This window comes from Clytia hemisphaerica, unplaced genomic scaffold (assembly GCF_902728285.1).
Source record: "Clytia hemisphaerica strain Z4C2 unplaced genomic scaffold, Clytia hemisphaerica genome assembly, whole genome shotgun sequence".
Taxonomy (NCBI): Eukaryota; Metazoa; Cnidaria; class Hydrozoa; order Leptothecata; family Clytiidae; genus Clytia; species Clytia hemisphaerica.
This window is the reverse complement of record NW_027104594.1, coordinates 1,701,461-1,720,053: the sequence shown is the minus strand read 5'-3', so window position 1 is coordinate 1,720,053 and position 18,593 is coordinate 1,701,461. Positions and strand designations below refer to the sequence as shown.

Here is an 18,593-nt window from a genome sequence, read left to right as displayed (position 1 = left end):
TTCTTAAGCATATAATAAGCATAAACTATGTCTGGATGCTTTGAAAACTTAAGCATATATGAGCCTGACCAAGGGGCATACACTTGCTTATAAAAAAAACATGTATTTGAGAAATACTGCAATTTTGATCGGGATAATTTTCATGATTTTAAGCACTTACTAAAGTCTCAATACAATCTGCATCAGAGACATTATAGGCTATAACCATATTGATAGAATTCAAACTAGCTAGCGGCTTCGTGTTTGTTAAAAACATATTCTGGAGTAGAATAATATCAAAAGAGAAAAAATTGAAGAAATGAAAATTGAAGAAGAAGAACAAAATCAACTTCTTGTGAAATCTACGGTATAAACTTTTTGAAATCGGATTGAAACTTTTTTCTTTTGACTTATGAGGTTTTAACAGGCTAAAAAGTGCCGTTGATCTTACATTCTATTTCAAGCAAGAAGATTTACAGATTTCCTATTTTGTCAAGAATTTTTCACGAATAAGTCTTTCAAATATATTCAAAGACATTTACTTTCACGAAAAAGGGTAGACAAAATCCACGAAAATCACGAAAATTTCTGCACGCGAAAATGTTAAATAAAATTAAATACGAAAAAGATTCCAAAAATATTCATTCAGTCAGAAACTACAATTTAAAACTTGTCCCTGGTGACTTGACTTGAAAAGGGCTCTCTTTTGTTGTTTTTGATGGTTTTCAAAGTCAATCAGTGATGAACTCTTGACTACCTTATCGGCCCTTTTTACGCCGGCCCTTATTACGCCACAGCCTGATATTGGGCTTACGCCAATTAGGGCCGTAAATAACGCCAAAATTTGTTAGAATGGCTATTTATGCTTCAATTTACATTAAAATATTATTTTTCAGTAGTAAACTGTTAAAAATTCCATTGAAAATCACTGATTTTTGCCAAGTTTTAGATATGGAGTAATACAATGGATAATTTTTTATCTTCGAATCATACCTAAAATCCTTTAAATAGAGAAAAATGGTAAAAAATTAACGCTACTTTTATTTAAGTAAAATTTGCAAAATCTTGGGCCTTTTTATACCGGCCCTTTTAACGCCGGCCCTTATTACGCCAAGAGCCTAAAAATAACGCCAATAAGGACCGGCGTAAAAAGGACCGATCTTTCGATCGAATATATATTTTTGAATTTATTTTTTTACTCTACTGATGATGTTCAAAGATCAAAGAATCTCTCGTGTGCAAACGATAATTATAGCACAATTTTTCACAAAGTTGATTTTTGTCTCTTTCATTTTCAATCTTCAATTTTTTCTCTTTTCAACATACACAGAACCGCTATTCAAATTTTATCAAAAGTTATAGTCTTTTTTGTCTCCGCTGCGGACTATTTTGAGACAGATTTTGATACTTTTTATCAAGATACTAAATTTGTGACGAGCATGTTGAATTAGTTGCAAATATTGCGAATTAATTGCAAAAGTGACGTTAATATACCCGAGATATATTCCCATTCTATTTTGCTATTTTGAAGCTTAACAGGTTGCTTTATCTATATACATGCATTTTTAGATATTCTGATATTTTATCCAATTTGTAGTAGAATGTCAGCCAACGACTAGATAAATTCCAAAAATCTACGCCAGAAATGGCAACTGTGTGATGTCTTTCCCCCGGGGAGAAGAAGCTGTAAAGATCATTTTTGACGTCAATTTTGTAACAAAACGAAGAAACAAAACGAAACAACTATAATTAAGCTTCGAACGAAATTTGACGTGTTTTATCGATGATCTACTCTAGACAATTAAGGCTATTGATGCATTTTTGAACCGTTCAATTTTTAAACCTTTGAAAAAAAATTCAGCGTACGATAATTATTAAGGACAGTGGTCTCAGAAATTTTTGAATATGAAGATGAAAAGTGAAAAACATATCGCCAGAAATGAGATCATTTGGTTGAGAACATCGACATATACTTAGAATCGTAATTCCTTTAATGCACAAGCTAAAAATTTCTTTGAGCCGAATAAAATAAATGCTTTTTGGCTGAAATTCCTCCCTATACTCTTATTTTGAAAACTAGGGGCTCTTCGTTAAATTTGAGAGTTTGCTGCTGCGTAGCTTTGTGCAAAATATCTGAACAATAAAATCATAGTATATTAAAATAAACTGATAACAAACGTACCAACAAACATGAATTTAAAGAACATCCAAGTGAGCCCTACTCTGTACCAGAGTGTATCTCACGGTTATCGTAGATATCGGGTTTGTGTACAGACTAAGTGAGCCCAAGAATGCAAAAATAAATACCTTTTTTATGGGAGCAGTCATTGATTGTCAATGCCATACCAATAGTGTTGTTATTCTCATGCCAATAAAATTGAGACATAAGTCATGTTGGTCATGTTGGTTTTCCGTCATTTTTATTTCACAGTACTGTAGTACTCTAGGAAATGATTTTACGCTTCTTGATTTCCCTTTTTATAATAAATATCTAGAAGTTAAAAAAAAATAGATAAATTTTAAAGTTACAGTACATGGAAAGAAGTGACACCAGTAGGTCACTAATTGACAGGTAAATACTTAGACTAGGTCACAGTGTGGATGTAAACCACACTGAAGCGACCGCCTTCCATCACGCATCACGCTCACGAAAGAGCGCGCGCACATTATTAACGCCTACATGTCATCTCCGTTACATTTTAGATAAAAAAAAACCGAAAGTAAATGGTAGACGAAGTAATGAGCCAAGGCAAAACGAGATTAGCGTACCACTATGAAAGAAACCGCCTCCGGAGGTCGATAATAAAACGGACCTAATGCGAGATACTTTCTTTATAACACCCCTGTCTCACAGCCCCGGTGGAACTTTTTTCCTGGGGATAAAAATATCTATCGAAATCCCAAATAAATATCATAAATTCTATTGTTCACGAGATTAAAATATCCAGTGGGGATGGTTTTGGACAGCGAACTTTTGCATTGAATTTCGAATGGGGAATGAAATTATAGGGTATTTTGTCCACCGGGGACTACATTTTGGCCAAAGATTTCAGTGGGGCTGGGCTCCCAGAGGGTCTATGACACAGGGGTGTTTTATAAAACTTAACGAAATTTGTAATAGCCCTGACACTGAATTTGGATTTGGATTGGACTTTTTATCAGGATTTTCTTAAAAACCAAATTTAAGAGGCCCTGCTTCAATCAAAATCAAGTTAAAACGGCAAAAAAAAAATAATAAAAAAAAAGTAAATATCACACATCAAGGCTCAAATTTTTTTCAAATCACGTGTGATATGAGCTAAACAGAATAGGTTTTACGTCCTGATATCCTGATAAAGATTTTAATGAGCAGAAATGTTCCTTAACCCTTTGTGAGCACTGTTTTTTTTGAGAAAGTTGAAATTTTTCTAATTCTTTTTTGAAACCCAAAACTTTAAAGTGCCATAAAAGGTTTTATTGGTATATATTTTCGCGTGTTACAAATTTTCGCGGGTACTTAATTTCGCGAGTTTTTTGGTCAATTTTCGCGAAATTTAATACTGTTTAAATTTTTCAAAATTACAAAATCGCGAAATTAAATACACGCGAAAAATTTTTATTAGTATTTTGTTAGTATTTTTACATCAAAAACGTTGTGCTTCAAGCAAAATCAGTCTTTTTCTTGCTTTATATTCCCACTTTCTGAAAATACCTAGTTTAGTGAATCGCGAAATTTAATACACGCGAAAATTTTCCAGAAGTCAGCAATCGCGAAATTTAATACACGCGAAACACGTTTTTTCGAAACACGCGAAAATATATACCAATAAGGTAGCTTTTGATTTAGAAGATAGTTTTGGCACCATTGGAAAGCTATTTTTCCTATTTTTATACTCTTTCTAAAAGTATTCGGTTAGGGTTAAAGCAAAACAAATCTTTGAGAGGAAAGTTCATTGTTTTAAATGTTTCACCAAAAAGCCTGCCATAATATCGAACTACTTCAATAACAATGAATAAACAAATTTAACATTTTTAGTTAAACTTTTTTGACAATAGGATCAGAATTCTAAAACATGAATATTCGAACATTTGAAACACTATGATTAAAACGAACTACAGTAATCAATTAAACTATAGTAATATAAGGAATGGTTACAATTTAATGGGGGTAAGATAAAATGAGCTAGAACTAGAATAAAAACGATGAAAATATAAGACGAACTAGGTAAACCAAATCAACGGATGCAAATGAAGAAAGTTGTCATTTGTGTTGAATATTTCAACCATAATGTATCTGAACAGAACGTGATGATGAAACAAGTTAAATCCACAAGCAAATAGGTTATGCTACGTCCACAATTACATAAATCTTCACAATTTTTCCAATCCAAGATAGTGAAACAATGAAGATGGCAAATTTTGCATTAACAAATAATTTGGAGTAAACGAGGTCAGTAAAGCTAAACGAGTCAAGCTCTTGAGAGAAATATTTGGATTTGTTTCATTGACTTTGTAGGTTTTGAAAAACAAACCATCGCGGTCGTATGGTTTGCTTCTATCGAAGAATGTAACAGCAGCTTCCTCTAAATTCCAATTCATTGAAAAACTAGACATTAACATTCTCGAGTCGTTTATCTCTGTAACTTTCTCACCATTCTTAAGATTTAAAGTAGCAAATGTAACACGATCTTGGTCTTTCGTTTCATATAACAAACCCTGATATAATGAAAATCCTAAGAGAAGTTGATCAAATCGTTGTAAATTGAAAAGAGAATCGAAACTACAGTGTAGATTGTTTGCTGGTGTATCAATAAAACGCTTAAAGGTGTCTCGAAGGTCAGAGAGAATTATTAGTTGACCATCTTGGACCTTTTTAATGCAGATTCGGTTTTCTGGATAATGGATAATCAACAATGCTGAACCTTTGACGAACTCCAGCTTAAAAGAAGTATCATCTGGGAATATTTCTTTGTATCGATGTACTAATTTTCCATCCATGTTATATTCGATGATCTGATAAGCTTCATTATCATAATCATTATCCAGTAAAACAGCTTTATAATAATAAATCTTGTCGTTGAATACTTGAATTTTGGGGAAGCCAGGAATTGCACGGACATTGACATCAAGCTTAAATGTTAACCTCCGAAGATGGCTAAGCTTGCTCTGGTCAACACAGATAAAGTCTATACAGAACCAAGGTCGATATGTGTCATCATCAAGGTAGACAGGATTGCAAAAAGCTTTACAAATCAAAAGAGATGTATCATTATTGTCGACCTCGCATTTAAATCCATCGTAGATTCTGGCATCATAAGATAATCGTAGATTAACATTGTTATGCTTAATCGTGGTTTCTTTAGCTTGTATGGTTAGGTAGTCCCCGACATTGATGTAATAAAGTTCCAATACAATTTCTTCGTCAACAATGCGTTCAACCACATGAACAAATCTGCCACTGGATGGATCAAACTTTGTTTTCTTTTTTTGAACCTCTGATTGGGAATACTGAATATCAATATTCAGGAATTTGCGCTCGTATTCACTCTGTTCTTTGTTGAAATTGATAACATAAATTCGAGTGCTCTCTTTAAAATCGTCAGTTTGAACCAAGTATGAAATTGGAAACATCATGCCATCATCAATTTCAAGAAGTAAGAAATATTCACCAGTACCATAAAATCCTTGAGTGTATAATATGGGTTCAAACCGATCGCCCAAACAAAGTGTTGTTATCTTATTAACATTGGTTCCTTGCGGAACAAACATTGCCTTCTTGATATTATTCATATTTCACCTGAAAAATATCAGAAACAACTATTACACGTTTTTTATAAATATAAGAACATGAGGCTTCGATGGCCAAAATATTAAGAACAAGTTGAGAGCATTTTAAGGCTTCGTGGACTCCAAAACACCCGATTTTTCAGGAAAATGGATAAAAATGCTCGTGGTGAAACAAGAGACATGTTGAGACAGGTTTAAGAACATTTTTAGGCTTAAAACCCAAGTAGTTAAGAAAATCAAAAGGCTTCAAAACAATGTTCTTTAAAAAGGGGTACCACCAATGCCAACTGGGCCCCCGGACAAGCTACAATAATACAAAACGTGTCGCTTTGAAAATTTTAAATCTTTTTTTATATAAAGTGTAAAGCTCCAAAGAAAAGTTTGATCCATCCGTCTTGAGCAAAACCTCAAGATATTTTAGCCCATCTATTTTCCAACCAAAGCCGAGATATTCAAATTAAAAGGTTTTGACATTTAGTAATTTTCATTATTTCTCAAGAAAAATCCACAAGACAATGTATGGAATACTAGTCTCCCTGCAACATAGGGTCTTCTATTTACCAAGGTTTTAAAGAAGATTATATAGGGTTGCTATATAACTTGAATTCCAGGGTATTTTCTGTGATTTACCAGGACTTTTTAATTCTTTTCCCTGGATTTTCCAGGATACCTAAGCCAATATTCAGGATTTTTAGGGTAATTTAGATTACACTTATCAGAATATCTTTAAAGCTGGAAAAATTTATTTATTGGATTTATACTTTTGTCGAATGAAGTTAATGTATTTTATTTCAAAACTAATAGTTTCACGCCGTGGAGACGATCATCAGTTGAAAATAAAATTTCAAAAAAACTATTTCAATGTTTACTAATGTGTATGTAGTATGTGGCCCCCAAAACGTCGATCAAATTTTAAATTTCTCTCAAATCTAGAGGAAAAGACGTTTTACAAAAATTTTTGCTGCATGAAAATCTTTAACATCTCTACTTTATTTCCCAGGAGTTCTTTTTCAAAATTTTCAATTTCAACAATATTTTTCAATCGCTTAAAGATAGGTAGCTTTTTTTCTAATGGCCCCCAAAACGGAGGTTTGTAATTTTAGCGATTTCTCGAGATATCTTTAAGATATGAATACAAAATCTTGACCATAGTTTGGAAATGTGATTTAGAGGGTTTTGGGCATAAATTTTTTTGATAAATTTTTTACAGTATACCCCTGGTTGTCAAAACTCAGGTTTGGGGCCCCCAAAACGTAGGTGTAGTTAAAATCAAATTATTAAGCCCAGTGGTAATAGGGGGGGGGGAGAAACTATGAACATATTTGTGTTTTCCCTTAAATTTACGACCCGATAGATGTACAATTTATTTATGATTTTTATAAAATATTTCAAGATTTTCGATATTGCAAAGTCCAAACTGAAAACTTAGGAATTTTCAAAATGACAATTTTAATTTAACATCGTCTTAATCAAGTTTCTGAAAACCAATCTCTTTTGAAAATAGTTCCATTCATGTATGGAATATGCTGTGAGCATTTTAGAAAAACAGCTTGACTGAAACTGAAAATATTATGCTTTAAAGTTATTTTTCTCCTATATTTTGCAAAAAAATGACAAAGTCTGCCGTATTTGCTGATTCAGCAAAAAAATTTATATATAATGTTAATTTTTTGTTATAAATCATTAACTCAAGCTGATAGTAATGGAAATAATTCCAAGATTTTTTGTTGCTGTTACTCATATTTAGAATTTTCGGTTTTATCTTTGCTGATTCTAGGGCCCCAAAATACTGGTTGACCTTTAAGATGCTATATCTTCCACTCATCTTCTAAAGTCACAGGTGCATCTGCATTTTCTGAAAGGCATTAGGTGTAGAAAGTTTCCTATACCCCATTTTCATAACTTATTTTCACTATCCAAGAAGCTAGAGTGAGTTATATGCAATTTTTACTTAATTTTTGTGTTGAAATATTTCCTTTAGATGCAAAAATGTTATTTTGAATCTGTCTCAAAGCATAAAAAACATGCTCATTATGACCATCAAAATAAACAAAAGTCGTCTAATTCTGATATATCTACAAGTCAGAATCCTCATTTTAATGACGACCTCCGTTTTTGGGGCCGTCTCCGTTTTGTGGGCCATATACTGTACTGACTTCTTTTGACAACATCAGTTTTTCGAGTCGTGTTGTTTTAGCGTGAACTTGTTCAGGTGGCAGCATTTCGAAATCAGTTCGTTTCTGGAGTTCAACAGCTTGTCGGGCTGGTCGAATGTTGCGATTTCGAATTTTTCACTGAGGCAAAGTGAACATTTTACCAAGGCACGGTTGAAGGGTGGACAACGACGGATTGTTTTCCAAGTAATCTTTGGGTGTCGGTTTGGGTGTCGGTTTTTGCGTTTCAACCTCCAAATTTCCTTGGTAAGTTATGTCTCCTTTTCGTACTTCTCATTTGCGAAGAAAGACTTTTTGGTTTGCAAAGCGTTTCTTAAATTTGGGTTCTGCTAGTCCAATATAAAATCTTTCTCTATGTTCCGGTTCATCGTCGCAGTTCACTGTCGCTTTGTGTATTGAATTGAAATTATGAAAACTATGTGCGTAGCTGACACAATAGGAAACTTGCACCAATAATTTGCACCAAGTATCGCCAAAGCTGAGAAGGTTTTCCAAAATATACTCTCAGGTTCCAAATAAACGCCCCCTTCGCTTAATTTTAGAAAAAGTTTCCAACCCTCCGGACCTTATAAGGATCCCCCCCCCGTTTATTAATTTTAAGAATATTTTTAGCTATCAAAAGAGAAGGCCCCTTTTGCTCTAAATAGCCTTAATTTAGCCTATATTTACTCCCGTTTATTTGGAACCTAAGAGTACTAATCTGAAAATAAAGTTGTTTTGAAAGTATCAATTTCCAGGATGTTTTTAAACCAAATTACTTTTCAATTCCAAGATAACAAAATAAAGATTCTGGAAGATTTTGCTTGATTATTTCTTCCTCACTGAACGAGGTCAAAACAGCAAGACGAGCTAATTGTTTCAGAGTTAAGCCATCATTTGGGAATGTGATTTTGTGAACTTTGAACAAATATTCATTTTTAACATTCTCGTAGTTGCTGATTGTGAAGCAAGTATAAACCAATTCTTTCTTATTCCAATTCAAGTAAAATATCAGGAAGTCTTCTGGAGGATGTAAATTAATCTCATTTGAAATCTGTTTCGCATCTACATCAACAAGCGAAAATCCCGATGGGTATGGATCTGGGTTGTAAAGTACTGGCATTAAAAGATGCCCAAAAACACAAATATGATTGCTTAGAAATAGACAATTATTATTATTTATTCCAAAACCCTTATATAGATAGATTTCGCTACTAGATCCAATCTGACCATCTTTAAGGCTCTGAATACGAAATCTACCAGGTTTTGTGCTGTAAATGATTGATTCTCTGATTTCCAGTAAAGAATCATGTAGACAATCATCCAATGACAGGGGTATTCCATATTCAAATAACAATTTCCCATTGAGATCAAACTCGAATACTTTATAAATTACTTCATTTTCTTGAAAGCTTTTAGTATGAAAGTAAAGCTTTTGCTTAGAGTAAGTTATATTTAGTCGTTCAATTGTAATGGTAGACAATATCTCCAAATTGCATCTTACTCTCTCATAATGAACTAATTGAGTTCTATCAATGAGCAAAACATCGATACAAATGACGGGATCGTTTTCGGATGGTTTCCTGTCCGTCGCACAAAATTCGTAAACAAGCAAAGTAGATTCTCTTTTATCAAGTCCACAACTTTTGAAGAAAATATGATATAAATGGCGTTTTTCATATTTCAAAGAAATGTCAGGTTTCTTATCAACCATCATAGTTTGGTTCGAACTTTCGAACCTTCGAAGAAGGTCACAAATATTAATGAAATAAAGATCGGCAACCAGTTTTTTGCCTCCATCTTCATTTCTTTTCAAAGAGTGGATAATGACTCCATGATACGGGAACAGAAAAGATGATCTCTTGCATTCAAATGTAACAGGTATTGATATCTTTAACTGCTTCTTGTCAATTGAATTAGATGTTTCATTGAAATTAATGACAAAAACGGTCACACCATTGTCTTTCATTTCATCCATTAGAATAAAGTAATATTTACCAGAACCATCAAATCCTTGATCATAATGATCGCTATGAAAATCACCAAGTGAAATTGATAAATCATCTTTACCAAGCTTCGCTGACGGTGGTATGAACATTGATTTTGGAATGTTTGACATTTTAATAATTATATTTTTTCTTATTTTAACCTATGGTAGAAACAAAAGAGTAGATAGAGATATATAAATACGTTTGACTGAAGAATGTGCTAACTGCACTAGGCTAAACTCAGTGTGTTTTAGTCATTCGTAGGCCCAATTGTAAAATTGATATGATAAGTCTTATAAACAAAATCAGAGGTTCTAGAAATCCAGCCCACTGAAATATTTCAACTTTGTTTTGAAAGCAAAAAATAAAGCCATTAATAGTTCGTAGATTAACCCCAGGAACAAATGCCAAATTTCATCCAAATCCGACCATTTTTGAGGTCTCCAGGCTGCCGGCCTCGTTTTAATGAAAAAGGTCGTTCCCGGTCGAAAAAGAACCCAAGGAACAAGTGTGAACCATTATTGCAGTCTCCAGCCTGTCCCAACGTTTTTGCCTCGTTTTGGAGCTAAAACTCGTGACTACGTCCTTAAAAATGAAAAACTTAAAATCTTAAAATATTCCATACATCATAAAATATCATTAAAGCGCCGTATCGTAGCCTTGTAAAAACTGGCTTGGCAATTGGTAACCAGGCTAGATTGACCCGAAAATCAGGTGTACAGAATTTCAACCAAATCAGACCATTGTTGAAGTCTCTTGCCTGCCGAAAAGATTCAGCCTAGTTCGAGGCTAAAAAAGAAAAAAATACCTCCAGGGGTCCGCCAAAGGATCAAGTGTGTCGAATTTCAGACTTCTTTGGCGTTTAACAGTAATGTGAAGTATCTTTTTGGTTGGTGATTATTTGCTGTCATACCATGGAGAGTTCAACGTGTTTCTTATCATCAGAACAAAGTAATCTTTTCCAGTTGAATCATACCCTTGTTGAAATTTGGTAATTTAGAACTGTTGATGAGGTCTGGTGGGTGGTATTTATCTATTTTGAACTTCTTGTGGTAAGAGTAATGATCGTTGATCCATTATAATAAAATGGTTGCTTGCTAATAGCTTTATTTATTGTAATTTGTGAAATAACATAGGTAGCAATTTGATATTTAATTACTGAAAATCATATGGGAGTAATTATAGGAAGATTCGAATTATAGAAGTTTGATTAAGCATTGCTCGAAATAACGATTTCAAGTGGGTCGGACAAAATGTCCTTTAGCTTGAAAATTATGATTTTTGGGTCGGACATGAAGCTATTTGGGTCGGACAATGTCCGATGTCCGACCGTTGTTTCGAGCCCTGTTAAGTGAGAGTCTATTGTAATAACAATTCATTCCTCGCCATAAAAATCACAAAGAAACAATGAAACATAAATTGCAAATTTTTATTGGGAAGTTTATCCCAAGGTAATCTAGTTCTTCAAAATGTAAACAAATGGAAGGAAAAAAACAGTTTGGTGATATGGTAATGGTTAAAGGTGATCAAAATAATATCATTAATAGTTATCTAAAAAAGTTATCCTTGATCGACTTTGGTAAGTTCATTTGCATCAAATCATTGATGAATAGTTCAACAATACAACTTTAAGTGCAGAATGTAGCAGTCGTTCCACCAGTCTTGTTTTCAATTTGAAAACTTGTCCAAAGATTTTATTATCATCCTCGCTATAAAACACAACTACTTCATTTGAACACCAATTTAATGTTACATGTTTCACGAAACAATCAAAACTGACAAAGTAGGGGATAATTCTTTGTACAACTTGACCAGTGAAAGGGTCGATCAAGTAAACACTTCGGGCTGCCAATACGATGAAAGATGTCCCTGAAGTAACTTCAGCAAGTTTACAAAAATTTTCATTTGGGATAAAATCCGAATAATTGATTGACGTCAAAGTAGTCAATTTTTCCTCTTGGTGGTTGATGGTATATACAGTGATGTTGTTTTGTCCTTTAGCAAAATTCACTAAAATCTCACCTTTAGTTATATCACGAGACCATTCGAAATTAGCCACAATGTTTGCAATATCTTGTCTGGCAATTACACTTTGCAATTTCAAAGAATAAATTATGACTCCGTTATCAGAAAATAATAGTATTTTGTCTCCACTGATATTGAAAACTAGTCCATTCCTACATACTCCAATAAGGCTTGCATCAAAAGAAAACATTTTTTCTAATGCGAGACAATCATCTTTTGAGAAATCACATTTGAAAAAATGAGCATCACAAAAATTTTCTTCAAAAATGTCTTCCCCTATCTCCACTTCTTTAGCGCTTTCCACCATAATGCACAAAATTTCATTATCTGTAGATAGTTCAAGGGTAAAATCTGTAATTTCACCTTCAGCTTTAATGGTCGAGTTCAAGTCATGTAACAATGTCCTTTTAATCTCTTTACTCGGTATACCAAAGCTCAATGCAATAGATCCTTTATTCTCGTTGTGCGTTGCAAAGATACACAGTGACCGATTCTTACATAAAATATAACTGAAAAAATCGGCTGATGAGTGATAAATTGTTTTAGAGCATATCACCTCAACTTCTCCGGTACCAAAGTTGTGAAGTGAGCAAGTGCAGTTAAAGTAAAGATTTCTACCGTCGCCATTATTTCCATAATTATATTGCAACTCATAGAGAGATAAAGTTTTATCATTAATTATAACATCCAAGAAACATGGGACCTTCCTCCTCTTGCAGTTTACAACAAAAGGTTTTTGTTGTGCGACTTTGACATTATCTTCTAGAAATCGTCTTCGTGGCAGAGCATCGTTATTGTAAGCAAGTAATGCTGATTTCATGATTTTCATTTAGTGGATTATCTAAAAGAAATTGTTAAATTGGTATCATAATTGAGTAGCTTTTTTCTGGAACTTTGAAGACCTTGTTACGAAATTTGATGCTTTTTGTTTAACAAACATACTTTAGGCTAAGTTGTTTTTCTGTAGCCTCAAATTCCATTAGACAAATGAGGTTAGTTTTTTTCAATATATAAAAAATCTGACTGATTCCCTTCATTAGTGCACATGCAACTTTAAACTTTAAAGAAAAATTGTAGAAATTTTATGTATTATTTAACATCACTGAAAATTGAAAGTACAAATCTCGTTTAATAATTCTCATTAAAAACAAAAACAAAACAATTAAAAAAAAAAAAAATTACAATAGAAAAAGAATTACAAAAAGTCTAACAATGAGCCATAAGAAGGGATCCTAATCAGGGTGGCCAGCGATTTTAGTCATTGAAAATCAAGTATATTCAAGTACTTTTTGGAGCATTTTTGATTATTTTCAAGTATATCTTTGCTATTTTCAAGTATATGAACGTGCAAAATTCAAGTACATTCAAGTATATTTTGAACTTTACGTATGGTGCTTCGTTAGAATAGGGATATCCGGATCCTCAATTTGCCAGAAATTTTATGGGCTTCCCTTTCTTAAAAATATTATGACAAAATTGTGTGCACAGAATAATGTCACTGATGCCAGAATTATTTTGACATTTTCTCAAATTAAACAACAGATCAAAATGTGCTATAGAAACTAGTGGATTTATGACACCATGGCGTACTACAGCGGTTGTCTAATTTCTAGAATTTTATTACTAACAGCTAACGCAGCAAGGTTGTCAAATCAGAAGATTTGGTTGCGAGTGAAGTGGGTAGAATTTCTTTTGCAATTCTAAGTAGTAGAAAGAAATGTTCCGATATTCCCAGAATGTTTTCTAGAGACTATCAGAAATATTTTCTTCAAATATCAGACTTCAAGACTTTTAAGACATTTCCAGTTCGAGCAGACGAAGAAACTGTGTAATTAAGAGTTTAGTCAATTCAGTCAAATCAAAAACTTTGCTGAAAAATTGACACATTCTTTCCTTTTCAATTTTCAACTTCTATTTCTAGAATGATTTCCCTATGGCTCACTGCTCCCAGAAGGTTTATTTTTCTAGCAAGAGTTTTTAACATAGAAAATTGGCGAGCACTTTTCATGTAGCACTTTTCATGTCACTACCTTTTCAAACTTTTCAAAAATATCACCATCAATTTTAGATAGGTCCGTGTCCTGTTATTAGTGGGTTTCATGATTACTTGGAGGACCCACCATGGTTGGGTCCGACAAAGAAAATTTTGAAAAATAGGGATTCAAAGATTGGCTAAAACTATCAATTTCAAGGGACTCTAGAAAGAAATTTTCCTGACTTTTCCCTGACTTTTGAAGAATTTTACAAAAATTCCCTGGCTTTCCATGTTTTCCCCGACTTTTTCTAAAATATAGCCATTTTCCAGGTTTTCCAGGTTTTCCTGACCGCTTTAGCATTAGCCTGCACAGCAATTAATTTACCATGGGCTCATGTTTCCAGCAGTAGCTTGATTTGGCAATATCAAGATATCCATTTGGTAGAAAAAGAGTGAAAATTTGCACATTGGATATATTCTTTCAATACATGCTCCAAAGGCTAGATTTTGAAATTCTCAATGAGGGTTATCTTGCAGTAAATAACTTGAGCTGAAGAATATCTAAGATTCTGCTTTTACTTTTTTTCATTTTTTGTATGCCCATTAAGGTTCATCTTTTTTTAAAAAGCCATATCAAATAGGTTAAGTGAATAAGACCAACCTAGAATGTCTAACCTTACAAATAGGGTACAATACATTGTTATCAGGAGGACCCACCATGGTTGGGTCCGAAGAGAAAATTTTGGAAAATTTATACTTCAAAACAGCCTGTAAGAGCCCTGGAAATAGAAGATTTGATTGAAAAAAGAAATTCAAGTATATTCAAGTATTCCAATTTATCATTTTCAAGTATATACTGGAAAAATGGGCATTTTTTCAAAAACTCCAGTATAATCAAGTACCAATATTTTTTTCCAGTATATTCAAGTATTTTCAAGTATTTCCAGTATCGCTGGCCACCCTGCTAATACTAAAACATTAAATTAATCCTTGATCGATCTCTTCTTTGAAATTTCAAAATCACTTACTATAATAATGCTTGTCTTGACCCTTGAAAGTAAAAAATGTTTGGAAATTCTAAAAAATTTGACAATATTAAATTTACATTATTATAAATTAAATTACAAAAATTGCAATGCAGGACAGCTCAAAATGCAAAATGCAAAAACAACAAAAAAAAACAACAACTAAGTAAATCGAAAATCTGAATTGAAAAGGAGTTTATTTCTTAACCTGGCGTTGTCATAACTCATTTCAAATGAAGATTCACACTTTTGGGCAAACTTCAACACCAGTGCAGAAATTGATAGGATCGAGATACTTCTTGACAAATTCGGCATACCACTGGGGTTCATCGACAGTGATGATTTGCTGACATTCTGGTTGGATCTCTTTTGGCAAATAAGCACACAATTTGACTAATGCATCATTGAAGAATTCTACCATAGGTTTATCAGCCATTGTTGTTTGAACAAGGTCCATGATAAATTCACAAATAGCACAATCCGACATTCCTGAAATTTGGGAAATTGGTGATTAAAAAAAAATATTGCCAAAATTTTGGCTTCAACCATTTTATTTGTATAAGATTTAAAAATTTTACTTCTAGACGTTTCGGTGTCTTCCAATCACCAAAATTTTTATTTAATAAGCAAGTGTCTACCCCTATATCAGGCTCAGATCATGCTTAGCATTCCTATTGTTCTAAAACAATAATTCTTATTGCTCTAAAACAATAGAACCATTGTACCTAAGACTGAGTCTGTGTATGCTTATACACGTGATCCTTGTAGAAAGAAATACCGGGTGCGCCACAAAAAAGTTTCTCTCTTTGAAACTGATTTTCTCGAAATCGAAAAATTTTAAAAGAATCATTCCTATTCCATTGGAAAGAAGAAAGATAAACTTAAATTTTGATGGGTCGTTTAATAAATTCGGTTCATTAGATCAAAAGTCATGCTCAATTGAATAAAAAAGTTACTTTCAGAAAGTGCCCGAAAACGTTAAAAATCGACCTATCAAAATTTTATTTTAAAACTAGCAATCGCAATAGGCTTTACATGATTAAGAACATTTTTCAGTAATTGAACACATAAATTTTGAAACTGATGGGTCAAAAGGGTTTAAAAGTTCATCAAAATCATTTTGATTTACTTTTACCGAGATTTTCTTCAGATTTTTGGTTGTAGACTGGATAAAGTCTATGTACCTCGAAACCCATATTTGATGTATTTTTCTGAATTTTACAAGATTTTTTGGCTTTTTTCGACAAATTTTCTTCCTTTTAATGTAATTCAACTTTCCTTTATATAACAAAAGGTCATTTAGACAACTAATTATCATTTTTGATGATTAAAACGAAAATACTGATGCATCATGTAATTATGCTTCTGTTTAATTTGATAGGTCAATTTTTAACGTTTTTGAGCACTTTCTGAAAGTAACTTTTTTATTCGATTGAGCATAACTTTCGATCTAATGAACCAAATTCAATAAATGACCCATCAAAATTTAAGCTTATTTTTCTTCTTTCCAATGGGATAGGAATGGTTCTTTAAAAAATTTTAGATTTCGAGAAAATTAGTTTTAAAGAGAGAAACTTTTTTGTGGCGTACCCGGGACCATATAGATACTTTTACTAGAATATCATCACTAGTATCGGGAACAGCTGATAGAAAAAAATAGAAAGTTGTTAACAACCGCATAAGAGTGATGTTGAATCATCAAATAAACTTAAACAAAAGAATCAATTGAAAATCTTACCAACTGTTTTGACTTTGAAGATTTTGACTCCTTTTTGAGCATAATATGCTCTCAGATCTTGCAGGAACTCAAAAGCCTCTCTTTGTGCTGTCTTGGTTGAGTTGCATAGCCCAATCAAACTGCAAAATTGTTGTGGCTGTGCAAAATACTTGACAAGAGCATCAATCAGTTGTCGTCCGTATAACGATACAGCTTCTGTACACTGAAATATAGACAAATATTATATTTTTCACCGTACGACATCAGACAAATTTCAGAGTGATTATAATTTAAAGTCTGTTACTGTAAAAGAAATCATTGAAACAAAGATTGTTCTAAAATTATTAGGCGTATTGATATAGTGGTTATCATCCTTGACTCCCGCCTGGGAGGCCCGAGATCAATACCCACCGTGTCTCTACGATTCACCTGGCAAGTGAATATACCTTCGCCCGGGTCAACCCATGCCATGTGAGGGGGATTGGGTACCATTACTCTGATAAAAGAGTGTGGGTAGATTAGACAGACATTGTGACGTGCCGCGGCACTCATAAGGTTCGGCCTCGCGTGACCATCGCTCTCCCTGTCGTTCGAGTGTCATGGTATACGCCATGGCTCGGCAGCTCGCGTCTGTCAAGTCACAGTGTCTGTCAGCGCCGCGATTCCTGCTCATTCGTGGGTAGGACCCATCCCGAATGCATTCGGAGGGCTCATTTCATATCTATCGATATTCGACTTTTTCACGTTGAATATATGGTTTATCGTACACCAATTAAGCAGAAAAGTATTTAAATTGTTCCTTATTTCATTCACTCTTTTTATGACATTTTCGAACGTTTTTACTATCTTATTTAAAAATGTCAATTTCGTTGTTTTTTCTCTTAATTACAAAACGTTCGAATTTCCTTTCTCTTTTTTTGTTACTTTTATCTCTTTTTTTATATGTGACATTTAAATAATCATTTGATCAAAAACTATTTTCTATAGGTTCGCCGCTACAGAAGAGATATTTTGCTATCGGATATATCTAAAAATATCCGACAGTGCGTTTTGCCTAGAGGTGGACCATAAATAATTATGTTGTTCTTCAAAAGAGGGATTTGGCATAAAATATTGGACAACATTTTTGATAGATTTTGTTAAATATTCTGCATTGCTACTGCAAGATAAGCAAACATGACGTCACAAGTGTATGACTTTAGATTCAAAGGGGATTCAAAGGATTTAGTAGATTTTCAACAAAATAAAATGATCTGTCATTAGTTTAAGAAGTTCCTCAACTCAAGGGGGCTACATACACTACACAATCATTTTCAGGCAATATATTGACAATCTATTGTCAACTTGAAAAATATGAGCAATCTGAGTGGTTAAACACGTGAACATAAATGCTATACTTCATATTGTACCGTACAAATATAGACCACGTTCAAAAAAGGCTCGCCTGAAAGCTCAGAAAATATTACGAAAAATCTGAACTCGAAAAAAAATTCAAATATTGTACTCTGTAACGTGACATAACTATTACATATTGCTGAGTAAGTACTAGCAATATATATTGAGAAGGTGTCCACAACATATTGTGCAGAGAAAATATGGAAACTTACAATAGGAGCATATTCTTGAGGTAACATTTTGCAGACTTGGTTCATTGCACTCAATACTTCACTTTCAGTTTCATTGTTTGACAATATTAAATGGATTGTACCAAGAACTTGTTCACATTCCAAACAAATATCTCCTTTGGGAAGCTCTGGTGATCCAACAACAAGTCCAGCAGTTAAGACAACTATTAATACCATAAAACGAATCATTTTACTATTAGATTTTTTGGATTTTAAATATATTTTTTTCAATCTAAATTTGAAAAACGTTAGAATTGTTTACAAAAAGATTCATGTAAAAAGCTGGGAGAAAATTTACATTGAAAACAGACCAAAGTAGAAACGATAGATTTACAATCAT

The 18,593-nt window shown here is 33.2% G+C and overlaps 1 protein-coding gene across 1 annotated transcript; it reads right to left on the bottom strand.

Annotated features, from left to right (window-relative positions):
- Nucleotides 1–13,020: 13,020 nt before the first annotated feature.
- LOC136823951 (prosaposin-like) lies at nucleotides 13,021–18,481 on the bottom strand. The gene is made up of 4 exons (XM_067080107.1): nucleotides 18,236–18,481; nucleotides 16,650–16,851; nucleotides 14,847–15,400; nucleotides 13,021–13,143 (listed from the first exon to the last, which is right to left on the bottom strand). Exons 1-3 carry the CDS (start codon nucleotides 18,440–18,442, stop codon nucleotides 15,153–15,155), a joined length of 657 nt encoding a protein of 218 aa, XP_066936208.1. The 5' UTR covers nucleotides 18,443–18,481; the 3' UTR covers nucleotides 13,021–13,143; nucleotides 14,847–15,152.
- Between the last annotated feature and the right edge of the window lie 112 nt (nucleotides 18,482–18,593).

Bases quoted from the DNA above. Each gene is read 5' to 3' on its own strand.
- LOC136823951 (XM_067080107.1), bottom strand. From the start codon at position 18,442: ATGATTCGTTTTATGGTATTAATAGTTGTCTTAACTGCTGGACTTGTT. The intron at 16,852-18,235 runs GTAAGTTTCCAT...TCTATATTTCAG, and splicing joins CTCAAGAATATGCTCCTATT to TGTACAGAAGCTGTATCGTT. The intron at 15,401-16,649 runs GTAAGATTTTCA...CCCAAATTTCAG, and splicing joins CTTCAAAGTCAAAACAGTTG to GAATGTCGGATTGTGCTATT.